Source organism: Geotrypetes seraphini, chromosome 16, assembly GCF_902459505.1.
Source record: "Geotrypetes seraphini chromosome 16, aGeoSer1.1, whole genome shotgun sequence".
In the NCBI taxonomy this organism is placed as follows: Eukaryota; Metazoa; Chordata; class Amphibia; order Gymnophiona; family Dermophiidae; genus Geotrypetes; species Geotrypetes seraphini.
The window spans coordinates 2,996,530-3,013,904 of NC_047099.1; the positions used below are offsets into that span (position 1 = coordinate 2,996,530).

A 17,375-nucleotide genomic window follows, 5' to 3' on the forward strand; every position below is an offset into this window, starting at 1 on the left:
GTGATGAACGAGAACATGTTTTGCTCTGGTATGATTGGATAGATCTCTGGGAGGAAAGATATCTTGCTCAATTGCATTATGAATCCTTTGTTAACCTAATAAAGGTTTAATCAAATTTCAGAATATGTAGAAAAAACAAATGTCTTACACCCAAACCAAACGGGTTTTAGACAATATCATTCTACGGAACATTCTCTAATAGGCATGACAACTTCCATACTCTAAACTAAACTAAACTAAACTAAGCCTTAGGTTTATATACCGCATCTTCTCCACTGAAGTGGAGCTCGACACGGTTTACAGAGTTTAAAAAATATGGGAAGAGAGAAGAGAGTTTACAAAGCATAAAAAGAGGGGATGTAATCAGGAGAAGAGATTATTATATGCTAGAGAAAAGATTGATTTCAATCGACCTTTCATCAGCTTTTGATACTATTGACCACATTCTTTTATTAGATAGACTTCAATCTATCTGTATTAGAGATCAGGTTTTGCTTTGGTTTAAATCCTATTTTGATGATCGCTCTTCTACTGTGTTCTTTAATAATACAACTTCTGAAAGTTTTTCAGGACCTTATGGAATTCCGCAGGGATCGATTCTCTCTCCTCTTCTATTTAATATCTTTCTCGCACCCCTCATGACCCTATGTTAGTCTATTGGTTTTTCCGTATTTGCTTATGCGGATGACATTCAGCTTTTACATCCTCTTGACCCCAACAGTTCCCTTGAAATATCAGCTATAAATGGAAAACTCGAACAGATTCATCAATGGCTCAATTCCAATAAATTGGCACTTAATATTAATAAAACAAATATCATGCTCTTTCCTTGGAAAGATAGTCATACACCCAATCACTATTAAAGGCATTTCTTTGAAGTTGATTCACAAGATTAGGATTCTTGGGATTATCTTTGATGATAAATTAACCTATCACAATCATGTTAGTTATGTTGTTAAATCTACTTTTTATAAACTCCACCAAATTTGTTCAGTGTCTAAATTTTTATGTCCAAAATCCCTGAATATACTGGTTCATTCTCTGGTCATTTCTAAAATCGACTATTGTAATGCCTTGTTTAAAGGACTAGCTCAAAAAGAAATTAGACACTTACAAATTATTCAGAATGCTTCAATCAAACTTATTGAGAAAGCTAAAAAATTTGACCATGTGTCCTCCCTACTTGAGAAGGCGCACTGGCTTCCAGTTGCTCATCGTATAATGTACAAATTATGCTTGCTTACATTTAAAACCCCAGCTTTTATTTATAACGTTTTAATTCCTTATACTTCATCTAGTTACTAAGGTCGAATGACCAACATTTATTGGTCATTCCCTCTCTAAAATTTATTAATACACGGTGGCAATCTATCTTCTCAGTTACAGCCCCTCAAGCTTGGAATGCCCTTCCAATTTATTTAAGAGAAGAAAGGGTTTTGGAAAAATTTAAGAGCAAACTCAAGGGTTTTCTTTTTAAAGATGCATTCAAGGATTAAATGAATTGCTTATGCCTTTAACCTAGCCACAATTTTTTAATGATTTGTCTCTTCCCTTTCCCAATGTTTTTTTACCTTAATTGTTTCTTTTACAACCAAATTGTATTTCTTCTCTAACTCTCCTTATGTTTGACTTTGTACGCATTTGTTGAATTTTAATATGTTTAGTAGAATTAGTTTTTGTTCGTTATGTCTGTTTCCCCCAACTCTGTAATTTTTTATTAATTGTACATCGCTTAGAATTTGGAATAGGCGATAAATCAAATTTCATAATAAACTTGGAAACTTGGTAAATTTGGAAACTTAATGTTCCACTCAAATGCTTTCTTCATTTTCTTTGGTTACCTTTTGTGGGCAAACATTGCGCTCTGCTATGTGTCAAATAGCGAAAGAAAACTACTATCAGGACTAACAAAATTTACTTATGTATTCTTTTAGTAAAATATTATCTTGAGCTATCCCTGTCTTTTGAAGTATAATTAAAGAGGCATAAAACAAATTGTCCCTAGAGATTAAATTGGATCGTGACACACACAAAAAGTTTGATACGATGGTAAAAACTTAGGCCCTTTTAGTAAGGTGATTAGCGCAAGCTGACGTAGTAACCACACCAAAGTCCTTTAAATCCCTCTGGGCTTCGGTGCACTTCCCACACGAAACTCACTAATGCCGCCTAGTAGAAGGGGGCTTTAGTTGTTCTGCAGTAAATAATCTTTAATGAATTATTATGAGTATTTTATTTGTGAATTGAACTGATTCGACTGGGATCAATATTGTGAAGTATATACATTTTTAAATAAAGACCTAAAAAGCTTACAGGCTCCCGAGTTTTGGAATCTAATGTGAATTGCGTTAGAGCACCAAACCCAAGAGTTGTCTAAGAATTCATCAACGAAGGTCTTCCTTTTCAAATCTGTACAGTTTAGCCTTCAGGACCCAACTTTGGAGCGCTGATGTCCAATGAATTCTTTAAAAGGCAGATTCTGTGCATCAAAAACTCATTCAAAGGTTAAGCTCAATTAGGTGGCTTTCCAGGCTGAAATTGCAGTTTGACCTCAAAGCTGCAGCTTTGATCTAGATAATTTGGAGTTTAGTATGATTTTACCGAGACATACAGCTTTGAAACACTGGGGACCATCTATATATACTATAGTTTGAAGTCACGCAATTGAATTCTTGCTTACAGGTCAGGGGAAGGAAGTCATTTTGGTGCTTATAATAACTTTCTATAGATAGTGGGGAAGAGGGTGTGACTTTCTAGGGGACTATTAGCTGCATGTATAATACATTTCATTGCAAATTCAAGATGCACTTACCTCGAAATTTTAAAAGCTTATGTCTCCACTTCTTTAGTTTCCAGTTTCTTTCTGAGGAAACCTCTTTTTGAGACATCACTTTTAGCACTGTGGCCGTGGCAGTTTTCACTTTAAACAGTGTTCTTGCACACTTCAACTCGTTGTTGCAACTGCTATTTGGTGAGATTTCGGGGTATCCACCTGGCACACACGTAACACAGTTCCAGTTCCTCTGTCATAATATGTTGAACCCATTCAAATGAGGTACCAAGTGAAGCTGAAAGTTCCCGTAAAGTTAGCCTTCTGTCGTTTTGCAACACCTCCGTAGCTTTGGCAATGTTGACATCTATAACCATGGTAGATGGCCTTCCAGAACGTATTTCGTCAGTCACTCACGGGTTATCCTCTTTGAAGTACTTCTGTCACAGCTAACTGTATCACCACCATATTCTTGCCATAACATTTCAAAAGTTTCATTACATCTCTTTCCTAGTTTAACACAAAATTCAATCATACACCTCTGGCGAGCTCTCACAGACACGTCTCCCTCAAAACATACAAAGTTCTTCCTTTCATTGTGACCCAACTATGAAGACTACGGCAGTTCAAATGCAGGTCCACAAACGTCAATGTATGAGCTTCACAAGAAACAGCACAGCATTGCCACCTCTGCTTCTTGGAAAGAAAATCAGAGGCAGCCTCATGACTTTTCAATAAGCCCTCGTATGTCTTAATCCCTCATACCTGGCTCCCATCTTCGATCTCTAAATGCTTTCTTTCTTGGCTGACTTCTTTTCACCCCTGCTCTATCTTCTCCTATCTTCATTAAATACTCTTGAATTCATGAAAGTATGGGACAGGCATGTCGGCTCTCTTAGGGAGAGAAGGAGATATTGGATGCTGCGGATGGGCAGACTGGATAGGCCAGTTGGCCTTTATCTGCCGTCAAGTTTCTATAACCATAAAGCTATATGACCTCATAATCCAAGCGTTAAGAGCTTAGCCAACAGGGAGAGGAGGAGATAGTGGATTTTGCAAATGGGGAGACTAGATGAGCCATTTGGCCTTTATCTGCCATCATGTTTCTACGATGTCAGAGCTTACCTCATTACCAACTTCTCTTCAATAAAGCATCTCCAAGTAGATCTCACTGTATTCCTCAGCATTGTTTTGCCCTCTGCACTGCTTCCTTCCTCATTCTCTGCTCTCTTGCCCTACCTCTCATGCCCTCTGCTCCGTTTTCAGCCCTGCAGGAGTGATGGTATTGGAATTCTAATAACAATATTGATAAGACTGTGTACTGCACTCTTGCATTTCTTACCTGAAGAATAATGATTGATTCTGTTCTCACCGTTATCTGGGCATCTTCAGTTCTCAGAAGCTTTTGTACACTTCAGATCTCTCGGGGAAAGTATTCCACCAGCGTGAATGATCCCATGAATGTGCACAGGGATCCAGAACTTTTTATCTTCAGAGATGCTATTTTGATGTTTATTTTGGTTATAATGACTTGGCTGGTGAGATTTAGATTTTGAGTTTTCTAATTTGTTATTTTATTTTATTTTTTTTTTTAGTTCCAGTAATTTTATTGATTTTATAAACAATAGAGTTACAGAAAAGTAAGATAAGCTTCCGAAAAAACGGAAGAAATCGAAAGAGAAGGACACCAGCAAGTATATCACATTGCATAACAATGGAGGGTGGGTTATAAAGAATAATCAATAATACAATACAGCAGGTAAATAGGAATACATCAACTATCAAAAATGAGCATGAATATAAAAGAGATACAAAATATAAAATGATGTGTGACGTGCATACTATGTCAAAAATAAACATGTCTGATTATAATCATACGAAGTCAATCATATAGTTATCAAATCGGCAAATACAGCAATCAAATTAGTGCTCATAATAAACATATTGAAGATCACCATGAGTAAGACAAAAAGATCACGTAAGTGTACAGTCAAAGGTCCATACCACAAAAGTCCAGCATAATCGACCAAGTTTTAGTATAGGAAAGCGAAGCGTTACAACGATCCGCCATGTGGCGTTCATATTTATTATGGAGACATACAGAATTCCACCATTGGTTGAAGTCAATTTTTGTAAAGTCTAGGACAATCAAGCCATTGTGACATCACTGATGAGGTTGGCTCTTATTGGTGGAATGAGGCATTATGATGTCACAATACCAGCTCCGTCCTCATCTGCACAAGCCGCAAACACTTTAAAATCATACGTGTTCGAGGCTTGTGCGGTTAAGGCAGAGCATACAGGAATGGGACAGGGACAGGGACAAAACTCATGGAAATTGAGTTCCTGTGGGGACAGGGAAGAATTTGTCCCCGTGTCATTCTCCAACAAAAACCGTTATGGAGGGGTAGAGTGTGACACAGTGGTTAAGGCTACAGCCTCAGCCCCCTGAGGTTGTGGGTTCAAACCTATGCTGTTCCTTGTGACCCTGGGCAAGTCACTTAATCCCCCCATTGCCCCAGGTACATTAGATAGATTGCGAGCCCACCAGGCAGGCAGGGACCTGAATAAACTCATGTAAACCATTCTGAGCTCTCATGGGAGAACAGTACAGAGAATATATAATACTTAAAAAATCATCATCAATCCTAATCACATTTTGAGGACTTTACATAGAATCACACATCACTAATATTTAGGCCGAGAAAAACCAGATCTATATCCCTGCACCTAAGTTGTGCGTGGATTGGACATATTCTTGAACTTTTAGGAACTCCCACGATCTGCCCATGCTCCTCCTCTGGCCACACCCCCTTTTGAGATTCCCACGCTAGAACTGATGGGTGCCCATTTATGGAATGCACTGACCTAGTTGCGTCCATAACTTCTAAACGGTGCGAATTAATGTCAGCTACGAGGTGTTAACTGCCAGTTATCAGTGCTGTTTGCTCCTGTTGAACAATTAAGTTGTGTGCACACGCAATCTATGGCGCTATATACAGAATTGGGGGGTTAGTCAATACTGTGGCATTTTCAGATGTTTCTCCTGTTCATGGGAAGGGAGACGAGAGGCAAAACGTCCAATAATATCCTCAAGCATTGAACTTTATTCTTCCACTCTGGCCGATGTTCAGACATTCAAAGACAACTCAATATCGAACTAGGAAGCCTCTAACGACACCTGACAAGGGCTATGAATTTGAATGTGATCAGCATAAATATTGGCGATCAGAATCTGAGCACTGGCATTAAAAATCCAGTTCTGAAAGTGCTTCATGCCCATATGGGGTCTTAGAGACCTTTGCTAGATTCTCATCTGGTGGTAATTGTATCTCTTTTGCAAACTACAATATAAGGAATGATATGGTATGGTATTATTTATTTATTTACCCCCTCTTTCACTAGCTGATTTATTGCGCACTAAATGCTACCACTTCCATAGAATGTAATGAATGCGTTAGCATTTAGCAAGTGCTAAATCGGCTAGCACGCCTTAGTGGAAGAGGAGGTTCATTTTCTAGCCTGTCCTCCCCAGGATCCCAGAATGGGTTACAAGGATATGTACCCAGTAGACATCAGGAGTCACAACACATAAGTTACAGAGAATTTAAGACTATTATCAATAACACACATAAGAACATAAGAATTGCCGCTGCTGGGTCAGACCATCCTGCCCAGCAAGTCCAGCCTCACCTGCATACGTCCCAGTTTAGCAGGAACTTGTCCAGCTTAGTCTTGAACCCTGGAGGGTGTTTTCCCCTACAACAGACTCCGGAAGAGCGTTCCAGTTTTCTACCACTCTCTGGGTGAAGAAGAACTTCCTTACGTTTGTACAGAATCTATCCCCTTTCAACTTTAGAGAGTGCCCTCTCGTTCTCCCTACCTTGGAGAGTGTGAACAGTCTGTCTTTATCTACTAAGTCTATTCCCTTCAGTATTTTGAATGTTTCGATCATGTCTCCTCTTTTCAAGAAAGAAGAGGCCCAGTTTCTCCAATCTCTCACTGTACGGCAACTGCTCCAGCCCCTTAACCATCTTAGTCACTCTTCTCTGGACCCTTTCGAGTAGTACCGTGTCCTTCTTCATGTATGGCGACGAGTGCTGGACGCAGGACTCCAGGTAAGAGCGCACCATGGCCCGGTACAGCGGCATGAAAACCTTCTCCAATCTGTTTGTGATCCCCTTCTTTATCATTCCTAGCATTCTGTTCACCCTTTTCACATACTAAGAAGAAACTAAGAACACATATGCTATAGTGAGTCTAAGGACACACAAGCAATAGAGAATCTAAGAATGGTTTCGGCGTGGCTACAGTAGATAGGAGAACAAGCAGAGGTTGACAGAAAGTCTCAGGTGCACCGTGTCTTGGTCAGTTATAGTTTGAGACTAGGAACATGCTGGTTCGTGATTAGTAGGACAGGAGATTGTCAATTGCTCTGATGGCAGGGGGAAGTTGGTTCCATATTTAGGAATGCTGTAAGAGTATGAGCGCTTCTGGGCCATCTCTAGGTGTAGGCGATTTGCAGGAGGGTTGCACAGCCTGAGTTCAAAGAGTTGAGATTAGAGAGGCTGCCGAGAGTGGTATGGTATGAATATTAGCACCTGGCCCAGACAGAGCAGTTTGACCAAACAAGACACTTTCTTGAGTGATCAGATTGCTTTCAATATTGGCTCAACTGCATTGAATCAGTGTTTCCGAAACCTGCCCAGTCAGGTTTTCAAAATATCCACAATGAATATTCATGAGCTCAATCTTCATACTTTACCTCTTTGGTTTGCAAATCAGTTTCATGCATAGTCATTGTGGATATTGGGAACCCTACTCTAAATAATTCTTCTTACTGATTGCAAAACACCATTAAAAAAATAGGGGACAGTGGAATGCACTGAACCCCCCCCCCCCCTCTATAGACAAAGAATTACGTAGAAAAGGTGGCATCTATCCAGCTTACAATATCCTGCCAGTAAGGAAAGAAGTGAACCTAGCAGGACTCTTTCTTCCAACCAAGGTCTGTGAGCTGACCTAAAAGAAAATATGATCAATAACGCCAGGGTTACAAATCTCATGTAATAAAACATTTATTTCTCAGTTTGCAGAATCCTAGAAAAACTTCAATCTCCACTCTTTCTGCTTTTAATAAAGATATAGCCATTTACAGGTCTCTAGGTGCAGAAGGTTATCTGAAGCGGTTCATCTTTCAAACTCCCACCCAAGGACAAGCACTTATTTATCGTTCTTTGAGGAACACAACGTCTAAACCTTCACTAACAGTAAAAATATTATATTGACATTAGGAATTTGCTGTCTGTTAACAACTTTCTTAAGGCTTCCTTCACTTGCCTGTTTTTCAGGCTATAAATCACGGGGTTAAACAGGGGGATTAAAACATTATATAACAATGTGTAGTGTTTGTTTTGATCCACTGATTGGGTGGACGTTGGTCTTATATACAAACCTGCCAGAGTTACATAGAAGAGAATGACGATCGAGAGGTGGGAGGAGCAGGTGGAGAAGGCTTTGCGTCTCCCCTCTGAGGAATGGATCCTCAGGATGGCAGAGATGATGCAGACATAAGATGTCAAGGTTAACAGAAAGCAAGGCAACATTACGAACACAGCCAAAACGTATGACAACTGCTCAACGGTGGAGGTGTTGGTGCAGGACAGTTTCAGCAGTGCTGAGACATCACATAAGAAATGGTTAATCACTTTGGACCCACAATAAGAGAATTGCGACATAAGAACAGTGTGTGTCACTGGCTCCAGAAACCCAAAGATCCAGGTTCCTGAGACCATGAGAATACAGAGTCTGGGATTCATGATTATTGAGTAATGCAGGGGGTGGCTTATTGCCACGTAACGATCGTAAGCCATGAATGTAAGAAGCAGAAATTCATCACATAATGAGATCATGAAAAAATATACTTGTATAAAACACCCAACAGCGGAAATACGGTGGTCCCTTCGTAAGCAGATGTCCAGCAGTTTGGGAAGAGTGACTGAGGTGCAAGAGATATCAAGTATGGACAAGTTGCAGAGGAAAAAGTACATGGGGGTGTGCAGATGAGGGTCCCGACATACTAAGGTTATTATAGCGAGGTTCCCCATTAGGATGAGCAGGTAAATCAGTAAAAACAGAAAGAAAAGGGGGATTTGAAGTTCTGGAAATTCAGGAAACCCCAGAATGATGAATTCTGTCACTGAGGTGTCATTTTCATCCTCCATGGGTCCTGCAAAGAAAACAGAGGCAGAGGACGAAGTGATGCGACTTGGCAGAGAAAAGGAAGCTACAACTTAGGGGGGAAGTTATCAATGCGGGCCATCAATAGGATCTATTATGCTACTGATAGCCCCAGTTATTAGTAACCAGCCCCCTCTTTAACGAATTAGTGCACGCTAAACGCTAACACGGCCATAGACTAACATGCATGCGTTAGCGTTTAGGGCACCTTAGTAAAAGAGGGCCTAGGTCTCATAGCATAAAATGGAACTTCATATTGGTAGCCTACGTTGATAACTTCCCCCCCCCTTAATATGAATGGTTTGAGCTGGTATTGTGATGTCATAATGCCTCATTCCACCAATGGGAACCAACCTCATCAGTGATGTCACAATGGCTTGGTTGTCCTAGACTTGGTTCACTTTTATTGCATTTAGTAGTGATTTCCATTTATACAGAGATTTCTTCTTTCTTTATGAATCTGGGCCACCGTTAAGATCTGTTATATTACTGTTAACCCCAGTTATTAGTAACTAGATGTCATTGCATTCCGTGCTAAAACAGAACAAGTTAGTGGTAAAAAGCTATCCCCCTTAATGAGCTTAAGGAGATGTCATAACCCTTTGAACATTCACGTAAGCTGTCTTTTCTACAGATGTCCAACATTCTCTATTGGTCAGAAGAGAAAACCAGTTTCCAGGTCAAAAATCAGCAAAACATGAGACCGTGGAAGATAGTATTAATTTAAGACTTCCTGAAAGTCTTAGCGTGAGAGAAATTTCATATGTTCAAGAACTGAACCATCAGGAATTTTAAGTTCATTACTAAAACTGTGGAAACATTCAATAATTCATGAAATCTGTTGGGGCATTGGGTTTTGCTTAAACACGGACAGCTGTGAGCTGAGTAAGGTCCAGAGAGTCAATGCTGGGTCATGTCTGACCAGTGGCATTGAACATTCAGGTTAACTTCTTCTGGGCTACAAATCACCTCCCGTAGTGGCCACATTTAAAGACAGCTTAGCTTTTTAGATGTCCTAACTTCATATAGCTAGATATACGGATTCTAGGCTGAAAATCGCTTCTACCTGAATACGTTCTGGGACCACCACGGTACTATCTGAATAGTGCCACAGCAGTTAGAGCTGATGCTAAGTGGCACTACCCACTTACATGCATGGTAGAACCAAGCCTAGTTAAACCACACTGAATATTGAGCCAACTAATTTAAACATAAAAAAATTAAAATGAACTTCCTTTCAGAAGAAAACTCGGCTTGAGAACCTCTCAACAGGAACACTCTTTTGGCAACTCTGCTTGTATCAGGAGACACAATGAAATGCAATTTCAATTCAGCTTTAACAGGATCATAGCAATTAAAAATCACCCCTCAAGCTAGTTCTCTTCAGCAAAAGGTATGCTGTGTTTTTAAATGGCTAGAAATACATTACCAAATTACTGAAATTTTGAACAGTGATATATGAAATATTTTCCACATAATTTTCCTGTTAGCTAAGCTATTTAACCAGGCAGAAAAGGCTCCTTCCCAGTTAAATAGCGCTGGATGCCATGTCTGCTTATGCGGAGCAAAACTTAAACCCGATTGTGCCGAGACTTTCGCAGGAGCAGAACAGAGACAGATCCGGAACTTCTCCTGGCACCGGTGCCTGGACAGCTAATCGAGCAAGTGTGAGCAGATGTAATAAAGTCCTACCTTTGCAGATACTGAATACTGACTGCTCTCGATTAATGTCCGGGAGCAACCGATGACCCAGATACTCGATGCTACTGGTTGAATATCAACCCTACGGAGTTGTTTCGTTTCATTTAATAAAATCCTAATGTGTTCTTCACTTAATTATTACAACATGCATTTATGTTTACTTTTACACTGTTGAAAACCCTTAAGGTTCAAGGCATGAAACGTCCTGTAAAATTTCCCACAGTAGGCATATAGAGACTTGTACCAGCAGCAAGTTGAGGTGTTCCTGGGAACGGACTTCTGCAGTTTCAAAAGTAAGCAAATCCTAAATGTTATCAAAATGGAGATCAGGTGTAAATGTGCTTGGGACATACTCAAAAGGAAAGTAAGCGGGGTTTTTCCCTGAGAAATGTGGCATAAACTTGTTCACATACTTACTGCATCAATTTCTTCTGTATCCTGTACCAGTCTCTGCGCACACCACAGATATCACGGTATATCTCTTCTTAGTCTCCAGTTGACTATAAACCTTTGGGGTACAGACCTGCAGCCTCCTTCTTCAGTAGAATACAGTATAAATAGTACTATTACAGAATATTAATTCAGAGGCCTTATCTCAAGACTAAATAAGGTCTAATTCGCTTGACATTATTTATCCTCACTGCAGGGCCCCCGGGATAGGATCCCTCAGGTTGACAGTGAGAAATCACGGATCACACAACACAGTTTCAAGTGAACTTAGCTTTGGGCATTTGGTTCCCATCACTCTGCCCAATATTCAAGCGAGTTAACCTGGCGGGAGAGGCTCCTGCCTGATTAAATCACTTCTTGCCAGCTAAGTGGTGATATTGGCACTGGCACTGAATTTCACCACCCTTGCGCTGTCCAGTTAGTGCCAGAGCAAGCTGTGGGTGGAGTGTGGAGGAGCCGGAACTTCTAACTGGTTAGGTAAGCCACTAAAGTTCGGACAGTAGAAAAGCAAAGATAATTAGAAACATAGAAACATAGAAAGATGACGGCAGATAAGGGCCATATAGCCCATCAAGTCTGCCCACACTATTTACCCACCCTCTTAAGTCTTCTGACCCCTTAAGTATAATTGTAATTATACTGTCACTCTACTGACCCGCTCATTCAAGTCCTAGTGACCCTATCCCTTGGCATGACCTCGTAGGGATCCCACATGGGTATCCCATTTGTTCTTGAAGTCTGGGATGCTGCATGCCTCAACCACCTGCACTGGCGTCTCCACGAAACTTCCCTCCCCTGAGTTTGAGTGGATGTCCTCTTGTGGTCGAGGGTCCCCTGAGAAGAAAGATATCATCTTCCACCTCGACCCGTCCCGTGATATACTTAAATGTCTCAATCATGTCTCCCCTCTCCCTACGCTCTTCAAGAGTGTAGAGCTGCAATTTGCTCAGTCTTTCCTCGTACGGGAGGCACTGGTATGAACTAGGCACTGGTATGAATATTGGTCAATGCCTAGTTATCATCCAGGTTGCGGAACTAGTTTTCCTGCTTCTCTCTTTCTCCCCTGTGACCCCGATCCCACCTCCTGCCCACCCCATATATAGGTAAGGGCTGACAGAGGATCTCCACCCATTCCCACCTCAGTAGGCCCCCTGGACTTACTTTTAAACACCTAGAGGGGCATAATCAGAAGAAACACGTAAGTCTGTTTTGGGCCTAGGGCGCTACGGAAAAATGTCCATTCTCGAAAAATACATCTAAAATGTATTTTTTTGAGAACCGTCTATCTGTACGTCCAAGCGTTTGATCATCCAGACTGCCAAGTCGTCTGTCTTTATATCGCATTCTCAACCAAAAATTCAATCAAGTCCCAAATGTCCAGAACAAGACCTTTTGGACTGGGAAAGGCCAGCAAATTGATGGACTGGTCACTCAGACATGGCAACAGAGGGCACTGCTGTGAACGTCACAAAAAGGGCGCCACATAAATATTTCACTGAACTACCTTATAGGTTATGATGAGACCCCCAAAACCCACTATACCCACCTGTCTGCAACCCCAATAGCCCTTATGGCACCTATATGGCAGCACAGTAGGGTTTTGGTGGGCTCACATTTTCCACCAAGAATATTATAGTTAGAGTGCCTTATGGGCCTGGGTCCTCCTCTCTATGGTTCGTTAGTCTACACCCCCCCCCCCCCCCCCGACTACTTATGCCACCTCTGGGCAGCTCTACTAGGCTTTCCTTTGCCAGGTGCTGATGTTCCAGAGGCAGGTATGTACATTTTTATTCCAATCTTTGTCGGGGTGAGTGTGTGGGGTTCTTTGCCTGGTCTAAGCAATGGTTATCTGGTCACTTTTGATACCTTTTGGGCACTTATACCTGGGTTTTCTTCGTCTAAGTCGCAATGTATAAGTTCCGTCCAGGAAGTCTCTAAAACCTTCGATTATTGCTGCAGGATGACTTAGTCTAGGTCGACCCACCACTCCTCCAAATCCACTCCTTTCAGCTCTGGTGGGATTATGAGGTATAAAAAGTTCCTGGATACGTCCAAAAAGCCGTTTTGATTATTGGCACTTGGACGACCTGAATTTAGATCATCCATATACCAATTTGGGTGGGTTTTTGGACGTATTTTAGTTTCAATTATGAGCCCCCTAGTGCTTTACTGGGGTCATTTGGCTTGGAATGATGCTTATTCACGTCTGCCTGTTGTGGCAGCCAGTACTAGCTACCACGAGGCAGCTGTTGGAGGTTGTGGCATCCAGTTCACACTAGCTGCATGATGGGTAAGAGTGAGTGGGTACAAACTATTTTCTTTGGACATTTGATGGTGACATTTTAAAAACCTGGCATATAAACCAAATGCCAAAAATAAATATAAACAAGCCCAATATCCCAAAAATTATATATATCCACCAAAAGATATTCGTATAATAGACTCAGACACCAGAGACTTATGTAAGGTAAGTTTCTAACTTAATACGGAGAAAAGACCTCAGTTTGTCTCCTGCGAGCTATGAAATCTTTCAGCCCCGGGAGCACTTTTTCAAACGCAAAGATTTTTCCAACACCAGAGGACATATATTATTACTAAGATAAGTGTTGGTTTCCATCTATATAAGAGAACTTGAAACAAATTTTTCTGAATTGAACTGTTATTTATTGAACGTATTTACTTTTAAAATGGAGTTTTTCTATGTCTAAGGATGTGTTTCTCCATGGCAACTATATACTTGTCATAGAAGTTTCTCGGGAATACTCCTGGGAAACACTGAGGTCTTTTCTCCGTATTAAGTTAGAAACTTACCTTACATAAGTCTCTGGTGTCTGGGTCTATTATACGAATATCTTTTGGTGGATATATATAAACCAATATCCCACATATCTTACTGGTTTATATGATTTATGCAAATATGGTTTTTGTTTGACTATTAAAAGTTTTTTTTCGCCCCGATGAAGTCTTTGCATGGTTGAAACACAGCTGTGTCAGGCTTTTTAAATGTTGCAGATAGCGTAGCTGGTTTTAAGAGGGGTTTAGACAATTTCCTGGAGCAAAAGTCCATTGTCTGCTGTTGAGACAGACATGGGGGACAGACTGTCATAAGGGAAATATCATGCTATATCCTATGTTATTCATGCTCTTATCAAAAGAAAATCCAACTTTTTCCTATCTCCAGTCTAACCTTGTTTTCTGTTGCATTACCTAAACATCCTCCTGAATTATGTCACCTTGAACCTAGATAGGCATAGAACAATCCAGAAATTGTAGATTAGATTAGATACAGTCTGCACTTTTTCAGAAAGCGAGCGCCATCTTTCAAAAGAGAGCGCAAGCAATGACTTTGCTCCCGATGCCCCCCAAAAATGGGCAAACAAAACTAGATGAAACGAACATTCCTGAAATGACACAGGAATGATATCAAACAAACATTTTCTGGCTCCCTGTCCTCAGTGTTGGCACCAACTGCTTCAGTCTGGTCAAATGTCATCCTCTAGGAATGTCTGGGAGGAAAAAATAGAGGATTTATGGAGACTCTCAGTCTGTCAGGGCTAAGATGGTTAATTCAGGACTAAGACGCAATGTGTTAGTGGGAAATTTTTATTGGATAAACAGCAGTAATTGGGAAAGATCTAACCAACATATTAAAACACAGAAGATGTTCTTTTGACCTTAGTGAGGTTACAAGACATTTATTTCTCACTTTCCGGATGTCAGAGACATAATAAAATTTGTCTCGATACTTATTCTGCCCTTCATAAAGAGGCATCCTTACAATTCATGATGTAGGTTCATAAATTTATGTACAATAGAAACTCGTTGACAACATCTTTCAAGAATTTATTGCCAACATTTCAGTTTATTGCACTTTTGCCAACATGGAAAATGTTTTGAGCTTGAGGAAATCTCTTTCTATTGAAAAATCTTCCTATGGCTTCTTTCACCTGCCTGTTTTTCAGGCTATAAATCACGGGGTTAAACAGGGGGATTAAAACATTATATAACAATGCATAGATCTTGTTTTGATCCACTGATTGGGTGGACGTTGGTCTTATATACAAACCTGTCAGAGTTACATAGAAGAGAATGACGATCGAGAGGTGGGAGGAGCAGGTGGAGAAGGCTTTGCGTCTCCCCTCTGAGGAACGGATCCTCAGGATGGCAGAGATGATGTAAACATAAGATGTCAGGGTTAACAGGAAGCAGGGAAGCATTATTAGCATAGCCAAAATGTACGACAAGAGATCAACGAGAGAAGTGCTGGAGCAGGAGAGTTTCAACAGAGCTGACAGATCACAGAAGAAATGGTTAATCTCTTTGGTCCCACAGTACGAGAAGTGAGAGAGGAGGACAGTGTGCGTCACTGGTTCCAGAAACCCTATAATGCTGGTCCCTGTGACCATGAGTATACAGCGTCTCCGGTTCATGATTATTGAGTAATGCAGGGGGTGACATATCGCCACGTAACGATCATAAGCCATGAGTGTAAGAAGCAGAAATTCTTCACATAGTGACATCATGAAAAAATACACTTGTGTAAAACACCCAACTGCGGAAATATGGCGGTTCAACGTTAAGGAGACATCCAGCAGTTTGGGAAGCGTGATTGAGGTGCAACAGATATCGAAGAAGGACAAGTTACAGAGGAAAAAGTACATAGGAGTTTGCAGACGAGGATCCAGGCATGTAACAGTTATAATAATCAGGTTCCCCATCAAGATGAAGAGGTAAAACAGTAAAAACAGAAGGAAAAGGTGGATTTGCAGTTCTGGGAATTCAGAAAACCCCAGAATGATGAATTCTGCTGGTACGGTGATATTTTCATCCTCCATCGGTCTTGGACAGAGAAGAGATGTTTAAAATAAAGTGAGGTTATGAGACAGAGGACTCATTCCTACTGCTGACTAAGATATAGCATAATTTCAATATACAGTCCTCTTAAACTGGAAAAGGCATTGCCCTGTGACTTACAGTTCAGAAATTTTACTGATTGGTCATATTATTCTAGGACCAACAACACTGACCTTCTCCTGGAATGAATATAACTATGGACTCCTTTTACTAAACCACGGTAGAGGTTTCTACTGTGGGCCAGTGAGGTAAATGCTCCGATGTTCATAGGAATTCTATGAGTGTTGGAGCATTTACCGGTCCATGGTAGAAACCTCTACCGTGGTTTATTAAAAGTCAGCATATATTTGTAATATTGGCTAGCATCAACCACAGTTGACTTCCTCCAACTTTCACTACAATTTCTCCTCAAGTTTTTTTTTTCTGTGTTTTGTTCACTTAAGCTGAACCCCAGAGTGGAGGGAGGACATCTTTTGGCCAAGAAGTTTCTGAAATGAGATGGCCGTCCCTATAGCCATAAAGAAATGGGTTGTTAGGGTTGTAACATTTCCAAGCTAAGTCAAAGCTTTCTCGGTTTCTGCTTTTAAAGAATGAGAGAAGGCTTAATCGACCAGTTCTTAAGTAGGAATAATACTCAAGATCTCAGCTTGATGTTGTGATATGACTATACAGGATTTCTTAGTTTCTTCTGAAGTTTGATTGAAGCAATTTTCAAATTACTAAGGGACAGTGATGAAATAAGGGGGGGGCAAGGGGGCGGTCCAAACCAGGCACCAGCACCCCTCCTCCACTCCGCCCTGTCCCACTCCTCCCCTCATCATGCATAGGCCCCCTTCCCTTCCCTTCCCCATCCCCATCCCTTCCCCATCCCATGAAATTGTTGCTTGTGACAGTCAACAACATGTTCCTCGTGACCCCGTCGGCTTTCCTGCTGATGTCACTTCCGGGTGCCATGCATAGGAAATGATGTCAGAGGGAGAGCTGATGAGGTCATGAGAAGCACATGGTTAACTGCTTTGAACAATAACTTCAACTAGAGATATAAGGGAATGGAAGTGGGGGGGGGGGCACGCAATGGAGGGGGGATAGGGAAGGAGTGAGGGGGGGGCAGGGGAGGGGAGTCACCTTCACTGCGCCACTGCTATGGGTTAATTTTAAAAATTAAAAATTACCTGTAGCAGATATGGCTTTCAGACCTCTTCTCAGCTAATTTGAAGCAATTGTGATGGCTGCGTTAGTCCATTTATTTATGCGGAAATAAGGGTGAGCCCCTAAGTATAGCACTTTTTAAAAAAATTTTATTTCCCCCCCCCCCCTTTTACTAAGCTGTGGTAGAGGTTTCTACTGTGGCCCGGAGCAC

General features: G+C 41.0%; 2 protein-coding genes across 2 annotated transcripts; both read right to left on the reverse strand.

Moving 5' to 3' along the window:
• Positions 1 to 8,049: 8,049 nt before the first annotated feature.
• Positions 8,050 to 8,994, reverse strand: LOC117350320 (olfactory receptor 151-like). The gene has a single exon (XM_033924572.1). The coding sequence runs from the start codon at positions 8,992 to 8,994 to the stop codon at positions 8,050 to 8,052; it is 945 nt and encodes a 314-aa protein (XP_033780463.1).
• Positions 8,995 to 15,018: 6,024 nt separating this feature from the next.
• LOC117350321 (olfactory receptor 1009-like) lies at positions 15,019 to 15,822 on the reverse strand. Its single transcript, XM_033924573.1, has one exon. The coding sequence runs from the start codon at positions 15,820 to 15,822 to the stop codon at positions 15,019 to 15,021; it is 804 nt and encodes a 267-aa protein (XP_033780464.1).
• Positions 15,823 to 17,375: the final 1,553 nt, after the last annotated feature.

Coding starts and splice junctions, on each gene's coding strand:
- LOC117350320 (XM_033924572.1), bottom strand. CDS start 8,994: ATGGAGGATGAAAATGACACCTCAGTGACAGAATTCATCATTCTGGGG.
- LOC117350321 (XM_033924573.1), bottom strand. CDS start 15,822: ATGTACTTTTTCCTCTGTAACTTGTCCTTCTTCGATATCTGTTGCACC.